This window comes from Somniosus microcephalus, chromosome 29 (genome assembly GCF_052327205.1).
Source record: "Somniosus microcephalus isolate GS21.2 chromosome 29, FLI_Smic_1.0, whole genome shotgun sequence".
In the NCBI taxonomy this organism is placed as follows: Eukaryota; Metazoa; Chordata; class Chondrichthyes; order Squaliformes; family Somniosidae; genus Somniosus; species Somniosus microcephalus.
In genome coordinates, this window is record NC_141015.1 from 43,929,260 (window position 1) to 43,946,021 (window position 16,762).

The 16,762-nt window shown below is 44.0% G+C and overlaps 1 protein-coding gene across 5 annotated transcripts in view; it reads right to left on the reverse strand.

Moving 5' to 3' along the window:
- The window catches only part of usp54a (ubiquitin specific peptidase 54a), a 131,393-nt gene that overhangs the window by 21,787 nt on the left and 92,844 nt on the right, over positions 1 to 16,762 (reverse strand). For 4 of the 5 annotated variants that reach the window (XM_085970744.1, XM_085970742.1, XM_085970743.1 and 1 more), the window contains exons 10-14: positions 15,892 to 16,057; positions 12,055 to 12,225; positions 9,456 to 9,611; positions 8,599 to 9,289; positions 7,690 to 7,823 (exon numbers count right to left, since the gene is read on the reverse strand). In XM_085970744.1, the coding sequence (XP_085826870.1) occupies positions 7,690 to 7,823; positions 8,599 to 9,289; positions 9,456 to 9,611; positions 12,055 to 12,225; positions 15,892 to 16,057 (1,318 nt within the window). The remainder of the gene's footprint in view (positions 1 to 7,689; positions 7,824 to 8,598; positions 9,290 to 9,455; positions 9,612 to 12,054; positions 12,226 to 15,891; positions 16,058 to 16,762) is intronic. The other variant, XM_085970745.1, reaches the window with a different exon arrangement.

Sequence of the window (16,762 nt, forward strand, 5' to 3'; positions counted from 1 at the left end):
ACAACGAAGGAAGGCAGAATTTCACCCCATCGATTTGGGCTGATTACAAACTCATATCCCATGGTGAAAGGACTGTGTGAAGATGCACTGCATCTCCCAAGTCCCCATCACACCAAAATGCTATACTACACTTTGCCACCATTAGGTTTTGGGTTTCCTTCACAGCAAGCAGCTATATGTGCTGGGGAACAATATTGTGCAGTTTAATAATGAATTAATTTCTTTCTGTACAGTAAAAGTCACCAAATTTGTGTTGTATGCAAACATTCACACTGAATTCTTAATATGCAGAGTCTTGGTGCATTATTCCCTGAAATGTAAAAAAAGAATTCCGTTGCTCATCTTGCCTACAAGAATCTCATAAGCAAGGAGTGTCTGCATGCAGCAGGGGCAATCAGACTGCCAGATACACCTTCCAAAAATATATTTAAGGCCCAACATGCAAAAATGAACAAAGTTGACTGTGGGAACGCTTAAACATTACTAAGTCTACAACTGTGCCACTATTGAACAATCATTCAATACCAAAGTAGCAGAAAAGCAACACATACCCACAGCTTGCCCACCAGCTTCCCTCTCTTACGGCCCTTTGTGTCATTATTCCTTTCAGATACAATAGAGTCAATGCGTTGGTGCAGTCTTTCTCAGGGCAGGTCAAGGGCCCCTAAATTAGCCATGGACAAAATTATTGGGTAGAACTCAATGTACATCTGTGCCACAATCCAATGCACGTGGGTCTCTGTTTTTGGATCACCTCTATGGCTTTCTCTATCCCCGAACCTGCACAGTATCCTCCTATTCCTCAATCTCTCATCACAGACAAAACTCATTTCAAGCACTTAGAAGTCTCCTCTCATTCTCAGCTTTTGAACACTTACTCCCAATTTAATGATCAGCACCGATGATCAAGGTTCAGCAGGCTCGCTCTTGGGTTTGTGCCGGGCGATTGCGAACGTTCCTAAAATCACAAACCTTTGCGCAGCTGTGGTCACTCGGCCAACGGAGCTCAACATTTTTGATACACGTCGCTTCGCCTTTGAGCGGATCTCCTCGATGCTCAAACCCATCAACCCAATTAAGCGAAGGAAGCATACACGTCAATGGAGAGAACCCTAAATACTGAAATCTTGAGGCTCCTCACATATTTTCAGACCTATTCCAGAGCTCTAGAAGCAACGGTTTTCAACTGTGCCTCTTGACTGTGCTAACAATCCAATACCAGCGCAGCACAGGTTATTAAGCTGCAGCTTTGATACCCCAGCTTGAATCGGCAGGTACCTTATGGTTGTGTCAATGATCACTTCGACTGTGATGCCGCCATGATGTAGAGGCAGCATTTTTGTTGAGCGCTCACGTGTACTTTGAACCATTTGTCATTTCACTGGACGCAAATTGGAGAATGCTTTTCAGCATCTGAACTTTTTCCAGAGAAGCACAATATTTCATCAGTACTAAGAGGCCTTTTCATCTGATGCTATCAACAGCACATTCTTTAAAGTAATTCAACACATCAACTGATCAACAAACTTCCTGCACTCCAGAGCAATCTCAAGGTATCTCGCTTGTGCTCTCAGTTCCCCGATTGATGTTTTACCGCAAGGGTGCGGATTCTAATTTAGTCTAATTGTCCAGACTTGGGTAAGGTATAGGGGGAGCCTGGCACCTGCAGAACTGTACGGCAAGGGTCAATTAGTTCAGCACAGTTGGGGGGGGGGGGGGGGGTGTGAATAAAACAAAGGCAATTCTTATTTTATATTTAGAGACAATATATTGTTTTTTGAATTTCTTTTTTTAAATGGGTTACAAAGTTCAGCTAAATATAATCAGGCTAGTGGGGGAAAAACATGGATTTTGGTACAAATTAATTTCTGAATGTTGCAGCTAGGCAGTTTCTTAATTTGCAAACAAAAAGCAGGATGAGGATCTAGATGAGTTAAGTTACACCATCATGAACATCCTAGCAAAATTACAGAAGATTTTAGCTGTTTAAATTAACAGCTGAACAACCAAAGGAAAGATTCCCATTTCTTCAAAATCTGTTATTCGGTCGGTCGGCAGTAGCAGATCACTGATTAATACGGCCCATCTACAGGCATGGTGTTGGGTTCCAGTGACAAGTGCTGGGGGGAGGGGAGGAACGGACTCCTTTCCTCATCAATTATACTGACCGTTTGTCAGGGGCAGCTGCTGTATTACTGTGCCAGGAGAACGATTCACCGCCAGACACTGTTGGCCAATATTTCTACCATTCAGGGACATGGAAGCTTCCCAAAGTATGAAACAGAACCGTAACATCCAGTGAGTTCATATCAGTGGATTCAGCAGTAGCACTATAGTTCTATTTCTAGTCTGAATACAGTACATTTTCCACATAATTTAACACATTTTCAGTTAAGTCAGAATTTATTCGTCAGTCGACAAAATTAAAACAAATTACGTTGTTGAAGTTTTGTATAAAACTGAACATATGCGAACAATATAAGAGAGTTACAATGTAGAGCGCTTCTTGCTGAACACCCTCCTGAGCGGTCGGTCACTTCCAAGCCAACTTCAGCGCCAGGGGTTATTGGACATGGTCAATGACCATGGGTGGGTGGAGGGGGGAGGAGAGGTAGGAGCATTAATAGCCAGCATTCCAGAGCCAGAATGCTGCAGTATTGCCAACTTCACAGACCCTTCGGTTCAGTCATGGTTGAAACTTGCAAAAAAATCCCAGGGGAAAATTAGGAGATTTTTTATTTTTTTTTTTAAATGCAGGAAGTTATTCCGATCTGGAATGCGCTGCCCAAAAGAGCGGTGGAAGCAGATTCAATGGCAACTTTCTAAAGGGAATTGGATAAATATTGAAAAAGGAGAAATCTGCAGGGCTATGGGGAAATCCTCAAAAACGGTCACGAATTTCTATCTGTAGCAGTGGCAGCAAACTCTCTGAATGACTGCTGGGAGTGACGGAACCAGAGAGAGGGTTTCTTGCTCTCAACCCTTGCGGCCCACTCTGACTGGAATATCTGAATCCTGGGGTAATGTTAAAGCCACCTCTTGCCCCCCCCCCCCCAAAAGAGTTTGCCTGCCCATGGACAGAGTGAGAAAGACGGGAGTAAGTTGGACAGGCTGTGGCTGTGGTTTTAGACACAGCTCCCCACTGCGCTCTGACAACACCCAGGCTGGGTTTGATTTGATGAAAGACTGTCTTCCCAATCACAACAGTTCTAGGAGCTTAGTTTAGAGAATCGCTAGGAACCAGAAAGTCAGCCATCACGTCTACATAGCAGGATGCGTTTGACTGCCGAGGGTATCTGACATCAGCCTGGGTATCTAATAGTTCGGACTTTTTTTTTTTGAAAGCAGCACAGCAGAGTCCGAACGTGTCAGCTTTACTTCAATAAATGAAAACAGTGAAAACCTGGGAGAAAATTATTAGGTTTTCACAATGAAAATGGTAGTGGGGGGAATGATGGGGAAGAAATAACAGTTAAAAAACCCCACAATTTTGCACACTATTCCCACTTAACCTTGAACTATGATTTGTGTGAATGTATTTATTGGTTTATTTTATTTAGCTTAAATGAGTCAAGGTGATTGCTGCAGAGTACATCAGGCATTGGCCTGGATTTTCCTCCCATTGACAGATTTGCAAAAGGGCATTCCTAACAGCCACCAACGTGAAGCTGCTACGAGCCTGTTGTAATTTCCTCCTAGCCATGCAGGGCAGTTTGAAAGCGGGATTGGGAGAAGATCACCTTTCCAAAAGACAGCACCAGGTTATTGATTTCCTGGAAAGAACAGTGCCCCCGGGTACATCAAGATGATCTTAACCGGAGGTTATTTTTGGGGTCAGCCCAGATATCTGATGTGCAGGAACCCACCACCCATGCTCAAGAGTCTCCAACCCTCCTCCTGAATCACTGTTCAGAGAGCTACAACAGTTGGAGCCTGAATATAAGAGTATCTTTCACATACCCAACCATGACATGCACCAGAGCCCGAATATACGAGTATCTTTCACATACCCAACTTCCAGGTAACATTGTTGAGCAGCTGTTGTGCCAAGTCACAGAGTTTGTTCATCAGCTATATGATGGAAATCCGCTTTCATTGTGATGGAAGGAACTACACAGGACAGCATGCTAGCCACTGATGTTCCAGATGTCCACAGTCAAGTACCAGGCTTATTCATCAATTGCTTAATCTAGGCCCTTGTGCGAGGGGCTTTCACACAGATATGCCCGCTGCTTTCCCCGTCTGGTGCTACTTGGCTGAATGAGAGAGAAGCACCTGCCATAGTAATTGTCCACCACTAGATGGTGCATGTGCCCTTTGCTGTGAATCATCTACTAAACGCCACTTTTGCGGCTGTGGATAACTGGCTGGCAAACACAACTGAAGTAACACACAGATTAAACACCAGCTAACGCAGCATCCAGGGGACTGGGCAAAGGTGGATGACTTAGCAAGGTAGTCATGTCACCAGATCTGGGGTCAGCTGTGGCGTATCAGGAGGATTAACTGTCACTGATGTGGCTGCATACAAAAACAGAACACAAAATACCGTTTAAAAAGAAAAGAAATTGGAAAGAGAATTGTTATAGTCAAGTCTAAGTTTCAGTACCTGGGAGAATGTGTCTAATTCAAGCGAAACTAGTGGGGAGCTACACTGCAGCTGGTAAAGGGACACAAATGGAGGGGAAGAGTGTATTTTTCAGAAACTTGAAAAATACACTCCCCATCCTGTGTGCGCACAGGGAGCAGCAGTAGTGCCGGGTGGAGCAGTTGCTGCAGCATTGTGTCAGTGCAGCCACGTTACAACCGATTGTTCTGCTGATCCTATGCACGGAGGCTTCATTTAAATACCTTTCCTGTTAATATGGCAAGCAATTTAAAGTTCAAAATGGGAGTTGGGGACAGAACAAGTGGTCAACTTCCTGACAACAGGATGGTTAAGTTTGTACACATAAAAACAGGACTACAGGAAGCAGTCGACTGGGCGGGTGATCGGCCCACACGTTTCCACCGTGCTGCACTCCAAACTGAAAACCCAGTTGGTTTTAAGATTCTTGCAGATAAGCTGTGAACAGTTAGCTGCTTAAATTAAGTGCTCAGCTACGGCAATGGCTTGTGTTCACATCATTAGTGGCCGCTTTGTTTCAGCTTGCACCTCTAGGTGGACCCGCTGACCACGTCCTTATACAAGAGACTCCGCGGCACTCGATGCATCAGTGAAAGCTGAGAATTTGTGGTTCTGTGGAAATCTTTGTTTAAAAAAAGTAAGTGTGTGTGTGTGTTGGGAAGAGAGAGATTAAAAACACAATCAGGAGTAGTTGCTGTGCCAGAAGAGTAATTTTATCAGCTCATCGAAGTGAACAGGCCTTAAAGATCCTATTACAGAATGTACGAGATGCTTAACTGAACTCAATCCATGGGGGTGTCCCTGGCAGCTATTGGTCATGAGTTTGTACAGTTGCAGCCGAGTCCACTGTAAGACTGTTACAAAGAGAACGTCAGAATCACTTACTGCAACAAATATCAGAGCAAGTCGCAAGAACATTTGCTAACTGCAAGGACGGGCGAGTGGTGACAGCGCATCAGAATGTTGCTCTTTCAGCACTTGCACCCGGGTTAAAATCAATTCAGAACCTTCTGCTCCCTCTTAATACTAAGTGGGTTTGGGTCATCTCAATCCAATTCCCAATTAACATGGGTAACAGCACAAAACAGCCCATAACTGGACAACCTCACTGGGAATATACTTGCTGTGGGGATGAGGAAATGTTGCACTGGTGCGTAAAGAGTAATCTTCCAAAGTTCAGGTTAAAGTACACTACATTTACCAAGACGGCACATTGCTCTGGACTTTACCCAGAAGGTACCAGACCCAAGAGTGCTCAGTGCAGACAGTGAATTCAAAGAACAAATAATCCACTCCCGGAGGAGCCACCACATGCCTCAGTGCTTCTAAACACCAATTTTCCAGCCAATCAGGAGACAGAGCATCACAGTTTGATGTGGTTGAATCGACCAGGTTACATTTGAATAATTTCATCAGGTTGCATTTAACAAGTACGAAGCATTGCCGAGATGTCAGTAGCTGCTAATTATAAGCTGCATTGTCACCAGGAGTGCAAGAGTTAAATGTACACTTACCATCCCGGAGAACACTGTCCTTTAGCTGCAAAGGTGACCTCAATGCAACAGAATAAACATCCCTTCAATAGCTCCAGCTGGACAAAATGGTAGCCAAGATATTGAGCCCATCACATCTGACACTACAACGCTCAACTTGAAAATGGGCAGATTGCACAGCTACAGCTCAGTACAAATTAGCAGCCGGAGTAAAGCTACTATGAATTGTTTAAAAGAAAATGGGTGGAGAAGTGTTGGAATCCTATTAACAATTCAACCACCAAAACCCAATTAACATGCAAGTTAATTGCAATGGAGTCCAACTCTCTTACGGCCATTAATATAATTAAACAGCATTATAAACTTTTTTTTTTTTTTATAAAAAGAGATGTTTCATGACAAGTTCTGCAACAAATATTTAAAACAACAAAAAACTGCTTCGCTATGTCTAACGATTTGGGACTTTCTCTTGGATCGATGTATTTTAGTGCTGGCACTCATTGCTCTTCCAGCCCATATATTGGAAGGTCATAAGAAAATAACAAATAGGAGCAGGAGTCGGCCAATCGGCCCTTCGAGCCTGCTTCGCCATTCAATAAGATCATGGCTGATCTTCAACTCACCTCCACCTTCCCACCCTATCCACATATCCCTCGATTCCCTAAATATCCAAAAATCTATCGATCTCTGCCTTGAATATACTCAACGACTGAGCCTCCACAGCCCTCTGGGGTAGAGAATTCCAAAGATTCACCACCGAGTGAAGAAATTTCTCCTCATCTCAGTCCTAAATGGCCGACCCCTTATTCTGAGACTGTGACCCCTGGTTCTAGACTCCCCAGCCAGGGGAAACAGCCTCTCAGCGTCTACTCTGTGAAGCCCCTTAAGAAGTTTGTATGTTTCAATGAGATCACCTCTCAGTTTTCTAAACTCTAGGGTCATCTAAAGTCAGCTTCAGGAGGTAACTGAGAGACAATCACCTCCGGCATTGACCAACCTGTAGAAGTCAATGTATTATTACAACAGGCTGGATACAGTCATCAGGTCTCAGAATACAACTCACGTGAAAGTCAATTAGGACAGAAAATTGCAGTTATTCTTTTTTAAAAAGTGGTAAAGTCTAATACAAGTTACTAAAAATTGGAAGGGGTGAAATGGAAGGATTTTTACTGCTGATTCAACTCAACTGATAAGCAGAAACTCTTGAGCAAATGTGTCAATCATCCACTGCTGAACATGTCACACCACCCAGGGAAGACACACACTGCTCTTCCTTTTTTTTTAAAATTAGGAAGATAAACATGTTCATGCAGAAGTTATTTCACCAATATAATGATGCTCAAGACCATCAGGAACAGTTTCAACATCTTGTTTTATGCATTTTCAAAATAATAATGAAATACTTTTTTTAAACAAACTTTTAACTTATGTTCATATGTTAAATGGAGAAAGAAGAAAAAGCTATTCGTCATGACATTATATGCAAGTGTGACACGGTGCAATTTCAATACAATTACCATCCATCAGAAAAAACACCATTCAGCATTAGGATATAAAAGGTTTTCTTACTGAAATTCTGCTGCATATTCACCCAGCTCTTGGAGGCTGCAGACGATTCCTGTTGTAAGGCACTGCTGCTCTTGGACTTGGGAACAGTTTTCCACGAAGGACCAGAACTGACTGGTTTCTTAGCATTGGTTTCCCTTTAAAAAGAGCAGGACACACAGAGCCTCAGAGAAATCGACATTTACTGCAAGGCACCGGAGTGCCCACTGAGACTGACAGATTATATCAATTCCCACAGGTATATTGGAGGAAAGTCCAAAGGGAAATTAACTGAGGTAGACAGGGATGTCATCTCGCAATGAAGGATGGATTGCAGGCATAAAGAGGAGTTTGCAGTATTTTTATGATAATCGCTGTTGTGTCTATCATGTATTTAGTTTGCACATCTGGAGCAATGTTTATAATTGATATCAAATTAATTAAATGGTTTGTAGACAAACACACACTAACCAAAATTATCTGCTTTTGCCAATATATTTACTGCAGAAAATAAAAAATAAATTGTACTTCAATCCTAACTGCCAGTCAAAGAATAAATGTACGTTAGTACAGCAAGAATCCCATGGTGCTGTTACCATTGTTTCTGCTACTACTGAACATATAGCCCACACTGGATAGGGCGGAGGCGAGGCAAGGCGGAGCGGATTGGGCGGTGGATTGGGCTGTGGCGAGGCGGATTGGGCGGTACACTACACTCGGTCAAGCTCACTGGATTTCATTTTCATTTCCCCCTTAAAAATATTGATATTGGAAAAAATATATACACTAGAAACTTTGAAAGTTACTTGGTACAAATGGAGGCAATTCTTGAACTTTCATGTATCTGACATACAATATAAAGCAAAATTAAATTCATGACTCCCTGCTCTGACAGCGAGTAAGAAATGCTAAGTAATCAGACAACTAATTTACCTGAAAGGATTGGCACTGGAGTTGTGCACTCCACCTGGTATCCCATCAGTAACCGAAGTATCCAAACTGACTGGACTGTTGCTGTTGCGCTCACTGCTCTCGTAGCCAGACTCCATTCTCTGAATAAAACGTTCACTTTCTCCCAGACTGTGGACCCCCGTTTGTTGCATACTTTTACCAGGATACCCAGCCTTCTCGTATCTGTCATTATTTATCTGTACGCCTTTTCCTTCATTCTTTGTATTGTCTAGTGTCAAAGGAGCACCTCCAACACCTACTGAACTCTCAGCCTTATTGTGGTTCAAATCTTTAATGCCATCCTCAGTCGTCGTATTCATCTGTGTGTAACATGCAATTCTCCTTTTCTCTTTCGTGAAAATACTGTCAATATTGAGGACCTCCCGTTTGGGTTTCCACAAGTAGGTCTTTGACCTGCTCGATGAGCTCGATTTAGATTCACTGCTGGTGCTTTCTATTTCCCAGTCTCGTGCCCGGCCACCTGACATTCGGAAGCTGCTATTATCTACAGGGTCCACCACCTTGGCTGGAATGGGTTTGTTGTTACTCTGGTCTTGGTTATGTAAAGGTCGGTTATGAATAATGTTGCTCATCGTTTCTCTGAAGTCCTTTAATCTACTAGTAGCAGGTTTCGGTCCAGTTCTCGGGGCTTGTTTCTCTTTCAACGTTTCGCCTACAATTTCGGACATGAAAGATACAAAGACTAAAGTGTGCACAAGAGCAGCAACTCCACTATTCACGAGCACCCATCACCCTTCACCGCCGCACCCGTACCAACCTGCACTTCCAAGTTCATGGCACTTTCACAACAGGGGCGCTAGATAAATTCCTTTCCTCACCTTCACTGTGATAACCACAGGACGGAACTTCCTCCAATTTCTCCGGTTTCCCTCGATTATCAGGGCGCCTAGGTCGGCTGGAACTCCGCCGTCTATCCACAGAAATCCCTTTTTTGAAAGGAGGCCGTTGGTTAGATTCACTGTCTGTATGATGCCCTGGGACAAAATATCAATTTCTTAAGATAAAATGAATAATTTTAAAAAGAAAAGAATGGCAGAGCCAACTAAATGGATTGCCCCACCTCCAACTCACTGGCGGACAGTGCTGTCAATACTCACTGCGATATCACCTGTGATTCATGGTACAGGGTATTAACACTCATGTCATTATCAAACAAACTCTCCCAACCAGTAAATTTGGTTTTGGGAGTATGAGTGTGTCCACAAACACAAACCTTTTCAAAAGCTCTGCTGGACAATATGAAGTGCCACTCTGTGTGAAGGAAATGTTTCTAACCTCCCCTTCCCATCTGTGTCCTGATCTTACATGTGCCCTCTCATCAAGCAGTGGAAACAATATCACTATTTACATCATAAGCCCTCCATCAAGTCACTGCTTAACCTTCCAACTCTAATGAAAACATCCCAAGCTTCTCAAGTCACATTGCATTTGTGCACTAAATGCCAATACATGGGCAATTTCTTTCTTGGAAACAAAGGCCCTTAAAGTAAAATTGTGTATGCATCAGCAGATTTTTTTTTTTTTTTTTTTTTTTTTTTTAAAAAAGGACAGTCAGCCAGATGTTCAATATGCAATGAAACCCGCCACCAGGGCCGAGTGTCCAACCCAAGCTACTGAGAGATCCCCACAGTCTCCCAATCCATGCCCATCTCCACTGCAAGTCCTTGTCTGAACCTCTCCAATCAGGTTTCCACCCCGACCACAGCACTAAAACAGCCCTAACCATCGCCACAAATATACACGACCCTGCCTTGCCCTTTCTGTACTCTTACTGCAGACATGGGTCCGTTACACGTCCCTCCTTTAAGGCTTCTCCTCTGTAGTCCAGCTCAGTGGAATTGCCCTTGCTTGGTTCCACTCTTAGACGATTGTAGCCAGAACATCTCCAGCAATAGTTTCCCTTCCTGTCCCTGCACTGTGATCCTCCCCAGAGTTCCCCAATGATCTATCCTTGACCTCTTCCTCTCCTACATGGTGCCCCTTGATGACATCATCTGCAGACATAGGATCAGCTTACACATGTGTGCTGATGACGCCCAGTTCTACCTTTCCATCACTTCTGTCACCCTCTCCATGGCCCGTGTGCTTGACCAATATCCAGTCTTGGATGAGCCACAATATTTTTCAGTTAAAAACATTGGTAAGACTGGAGCCATCGTCTTCAGCCCCCACCACAAACTTTAGCTATGCCGCTGATTCCAGCCCCCCCCTCTGGCTGAACCAGACAGTCACAACCTCGTTGTCCTGTTCAACCCCGAGCTGAGCTTCCCACCCAATACCCTCGTCAATACAAAGACTATGTACTTCCACATCCGGAGTTCCTGTACTAAACCCCGCCACCTCCCTTTCCTCTTTTAAGACCCTCCCTAAATGCTTTTGGTTGCCCATCCCAATATCTAGTTCTTTGGCTTGGCATCCATTTTTTTTTATTATGCCTCAAAGTGCATTGGATGTTTTTCTACGTTGAAGGCACTGTATAAATCCAAGTAGATGTTTTGAGAAATCCACACTGATCGGGTTTCTGTTTGCCCATTTTGAATACGTACTCCTCGCAGTGATACACCAGACGGACTTAACTCCAGAGCGCGTAGGCAAGAACCAGAGCTCAGGGACCACAAGTGTGTGCAGAGGTGCTGCTGGAATATACAAAGTGCAATACAAAGCACTGGCAAGTTTTCCATTGCTTGTCCAGCCATGACCACCCAGCAACTGGGCATTAGCTTGCTGGCTTACCTGGAGCCTCGTCAGAAGAATCCCACTTCCCAATGACAGGTCTACCCCACCCCAGTCCCTTTGACCTGCAAGGTTGGCTGGTTAATCATCAGCAGTGACCATAACATAGCAAGCAGTGACCCAGGTAAGCAGCAGCAAAACTTCTGCAAGTGAAATACAGCTGGCTGCAGAACAGGCAACTGTCATGGCAACCACTTGTTAAAGAGACCGAGGAGTTCTCCAGGCACCGTGTACATTATTTCAGCTGATTCGACTGTTTTAATTCCAAGTGGCAGGTCAATATATTAGATAAAGGAGCACGCCTACTCCATACGACAGCACATCAAAAGCCTACACGAGCTGATGAATCTGAACCCATGCATCATAAGTAAAACAAAAAGGAATCTACAAGGTTTAATTCCTTCAACAGGACTTGTACTCTCAAAATATTACTTAGCGATATTTTCGAAGGTTCTAACAAAACACGTACTCTTAATGGCTCATGCATTGGGTTGAAAATTTGAGAATTTATTCAATTTCTTTCAGATTTTATTACACTTCAATTCGCTGGATCCACTGTAAAATTTCTTCTCCTAAAATGACAATCCTTTATTGTCTTAATTTAATCCATTTTGCCAGGATCTGTTCTGCCAGAGATTGATTTTCTATTCTTAGGGCTACGCATCATTTCTCAACTTATAGTACCTGTGTCCCTGCTGCTTTGAGAGGCTGTATCATTCTCCAGGTTATAAATCACTGTACCCTGGGAGTCGGAAGAGAAATGGCTGACCATAGACTCCTGATGGCTGTGTTTGTAATGGTAGCTCTCATTAGAAGAATCTGTCCTGCTGTCACTCGCTATAGATGGCTCTCTTCCTGCAGAAAGACAAGCCATAAAAACAGGAGTCAGTAAGACTATCCAGGGCACACAATATATTCCAGACAGTTATACCTGCCATCTAAATTGGTTTTGCCGCGCACCAGTTCTGGCGAACTCTTTTAAAGGAGTGCAATCCGGCGGAGGAAACAGAAGCCTTTTCATGTTAGAACAGTCAGGCCCCCATGAATCAATTCTTAATCTACACAAGCCTTTCAAACTCAGCAACTTTCAAGGGGAAATAGCTTCAAAAACATCATTTCTACATGGTCACCTTTATCAGTTAATTTAAGAAAAACAGGAAATCCAAGTATTGTGCTTAGCAAGTAAACACTCCATACAGACTTCTCCCCAAACTTCAGTTTACATCATATCTAAACAAACTTAAATCATTAATGAGAGAGTTTCGTCAGCACCCTTTTCCAAGAGGAAAAAGTAAATTCAACATCGAATTGTAATGAAATGTTTGTGTGCGTTGGTTGTGAATATGTTGGCTTGAACTGCGATTGTAGAGGACATCTGCAGGGGAACTAATGAGCAGAAGCTAGAGCTAGCAACTAACAACTCCGCCACCACCCCCCAACTCATATTCTCACCCCTTTCTCCCCTACAGCCCCAACGGTCCAACTCCTGCTCAGGTGCGATTCCGCAGGCACCAGCTACCCTCTGGTACCTTGGGATGTATCGCTTCGAAGCCAGTCCCTCATTCTTATTTCAGCTTGGACAGTTAGTGTCGCGATCAAGCCTGATTCTGCCATCAGCTAGTGTGCACAGCACCATTCCTGGATCACAGCCAAGAGCCCACGGCCAAGTGGAGCACCCAACCACCCTGGCTGAGATCTGTTAACAGACCAGATTGGGGATCATCCTCGCCCGTGCATCTCAGTAACAGACTGGGCAGTGCATTTACCAACTTTGATTTCTAATGTTTTCTACTGATGGATTTGTTTTTGTGGGCTGTCATCCTACTGAACTCCACAAATAAACACTAAAGCCTGCACACCTGCCGATGCACTTTATTATGGTCATATTTATGCTAATATATATGTACAAATGTATGTTGAAATGTTTAAGTGTCCTAATCCAAATTGTACACTCTCGGGAGCCGCAAGCCTACATTTCGTTGTACTGCACTTGTGCACTAACAATGACAATAAAAGTTGATTTGATTTGATTTGATTCTAACCCTTTCTACTTTTCGGACCACAAACTAGCAGATGATCTGCTCTTATGATCCCACCGATGGCATTCTGAACAACCTTCAAAAAGCATGAGAAAGTTCAGGGACTTCATACATCTCTAAGAAAGGGGTTCTCATGTGAAGACTGCTTTCATCCTCACCAGCGATGTCCAATTTTCCCCAAGAGCAAATATGAAAACATGAGTAACAGTCTCTACAGGCTGATGGTGAGCATTTGGAAAAACTGGCCATTTTCACAAGGGATACAAATCAATTTCAAAACACAAAAGCAGCATGAATACTTCAGTGGTAAAAAATAATTCTCAGGATGTAGGCATCATTGGCAAGGCCAGAATTTATTGCCCATCCCTAGTTGCCCCTGAGAAAGTGGTGATGGGCCTTCTTCTTGAACTGCTACAGTTCCGGTGACGAAGGTGCTTCCACAATGCTGTTAGATAGGGAGTCCCAAGGAGGGATGGCATGAGACTTGGAGGTGGTGGTGTTTCCCATGCGCCTGCTGCCCTTGTCCTTCTAGGTGGTAGAGGTCGAGGGTTTGGGAGTTGCTGCCGAAGGTGCTTTGGTAAGTTGCTGTAGTGCATCCTGTAGATAGTACACACTACAGCCATGGTACACCAATGGTGGAGGGAGTAGATGGTTAAGCTGGTGGATGGGGTGCCGATTAAACAAACTGGATGGTGTCGAACTTCTCAAATGTTGTTGCAACTGCTTCCACCCAGGCAAGGAGAGTATTCAATCACACTCCTGACTTGTGCTTTGTAGGTGGTAGAGGCGCATTGGGGAGTCAATAAATGAGCCACTCGCCACAGAGTACTCAGCCTCTGACATACTCTTGTAGCCATGGCATATATAGCTGGTCCAGTTGAGTTTCTGGTCAATGGTAACCCCCCAGGATGTTGACAGTGGGGGACTCGGCAATGCTAATGCCACTGACTGTCAAGAGGAGGTGATTATGCTCTCCCATTAGTGGTGTTCTTTGCCTGACACCTGAGGGGCGCGAATGTTACTTGCCACTTATCAGTCCAAGCCTGGATGTTGTTCAGGTCGTGCTACATACAGGCATGGACTACTTCATTATCTGAGGAACTGAACACTGTAATCATTATTTGAACATCCCCACTTTTGACCTTATGTTGGAGGGAAGGTCATTGATGAAGCAGCTGAAGATGGTTGGGCCTAGGACGCTGCCCTGAGGAAATCCTGCAGCGTCATCCGGGAGCCAAGGTGATTGACCTCCAACAACGACAACCATTTTCCTTTGAATCAGGTATGACTCCAGCCACTGGTAATTTTCCCCACTAAGCCCCATTGACTTCAGTTTTGCTAGGGCTCCTGGGTGCCACGCTCAGTCAAATGCTGCCTTGATGTCAAGGGCAGTCACTCTCTCCTCACCTTTGGAATTCACCTCTTGTGTTTGGATCAAAGCTGTAATGAGGTCTGGAACAGAGTGGTCCTGACGGAACCCAAACAGAGCATTGGTGAGCAGGTTTTTGGTGAGTAAGTGCCGCTTGATAGCACTGTCGACGTATCCCTTCCATCACGTTGCTGATGATTGGGAGTAGGCTAATGGGGCGGTAATTGGCTTTTTATGGGCATGACATAGCTGGGCAATTTTCCATATTGTCGGTTCGATGCCAATGTTGTAGCTGTACTGGAACAGCTTGGCTAAAGGCTAGTTCTGGAGCACAGGTCTTCAGCACTACAACCTGGATATTGTCAGTACCTGTAGCACTTCACCGAATTGGCTGAAGACTGGCATCTGTGATGGTGGGGACCTCAGGAGGAGGCCGAGAAGGATCATCCTCTCAGCACTTCTGGCTGGGGATGGTGGCAAACACTTCAGCCTTGTCTTTTGCAATCACATGCTGGGCTCCTCCAGCACTGAGGTTGGGGATGTTCAGGGAGCCTACTCTGCCAATTAGTTGGGTAATTGCCCACCACCATTCGCGACTTGATGTGGCAGGACAGCAGAGCTTTGACCTGATTAAAATATGTGGAAGCCTTTAAACGGAGCCTTTATAATGTAACATTTTGTGCCAAGAAATTAACTGGCTAAGGATCGAAGATTTTAAAGCAAGAAGTAAATCATGCAAGACATGACTTTCATCCTGTAATTCCCCCACATAGCAGCTTTCCAATCACATCCTAGATGCTGCAGGAGACAACAAGGGACAGTCACGTCCTCACAAAGGAAGAACTTGTATTCATTCCTGATTACTCCTACAAAGTTCCAAGACACAATTATCTCATCGGAAATGCTAGCGGAGGCCTGACAGCAGACTGCCTGCTGGCCTAGGAGGAACACTGCGTGGTATTGGCATTGGTGAGTGGGGGAAGAATGCAAAATATAAAGTTTAAGAAAAAAACTGGAACTTGTGCAATTCTTCTGGGGTAAAATGAGGCACTCGGAGTCCTTTCCTCGCTAGAGATATTTTAATCACCCATGAATAATTAAAGTCATAATTACCTGAATCTTCACTGTCATAACAGGTTCTGCTGTACTGATGGCCATCTGCTAGGGGCAGATCCTGTACAGACACAGGAGTGCCTCTTGGATCTGCATACAAAAGTAGTAACGGCTGATAGTGGCTTTTAATGCATCTGGTCACTACGTCCTTCCATTTGGGTCCAATCTAAATCGAAAATAGGAAGAGTTGTGACACTGTACTTATTACTGTACAACTTCAACTGCCTCATCAGCACTGAAACTGTTTCAATGTTTTTAAACTAGCATTCACAATACAAATAAGCCTAAAAACATGGCCTTCATAAAAGGTCAATTGTACTTAGTCTTGTTATATGCTAACTTATTAGTAGCTGTGTGGGGTAAGGAAACTGGTGCGATTTACTCCTTGCAACAGTAGCAAACATAATGCATTCATTTGTTTACGTTGAGATCTGAGTGCAGAGATTATTTATAAAGGGGAGCAGGGAGCAACACTCCTTATTTGGCAATCTAAGCTGCGAATTGAATGTAGAGGTGAAGTGGAGAGTGCAAAGGTCACTAATACACCATAAGAAAGGCTGCAACGCCACAGGTAGACTTAGATCACGTCGCCCCTCTCTTCCAACAGTGATGCAGCTCTGAATTAAACGTTGTTACTCTCAGATGGAATTACTGAGAGGAGGAACTGTCCTGACCTTACCACACTTAAAAACTGTGCACTCCTTTTACTGAGAAGCAGCTTCAGAGTGTGGGGGAGGCTGCCTCCCAGCAGGATTCATTCAGACATAACTGTCAGAGTATACAGTTCAAAACACCATTCTAAACCATGTGCAGGGGAAGCAAAGACATGAGCTAAGCATAAGACAGCTGAAGAAGAGGCTGTCACAGTTAC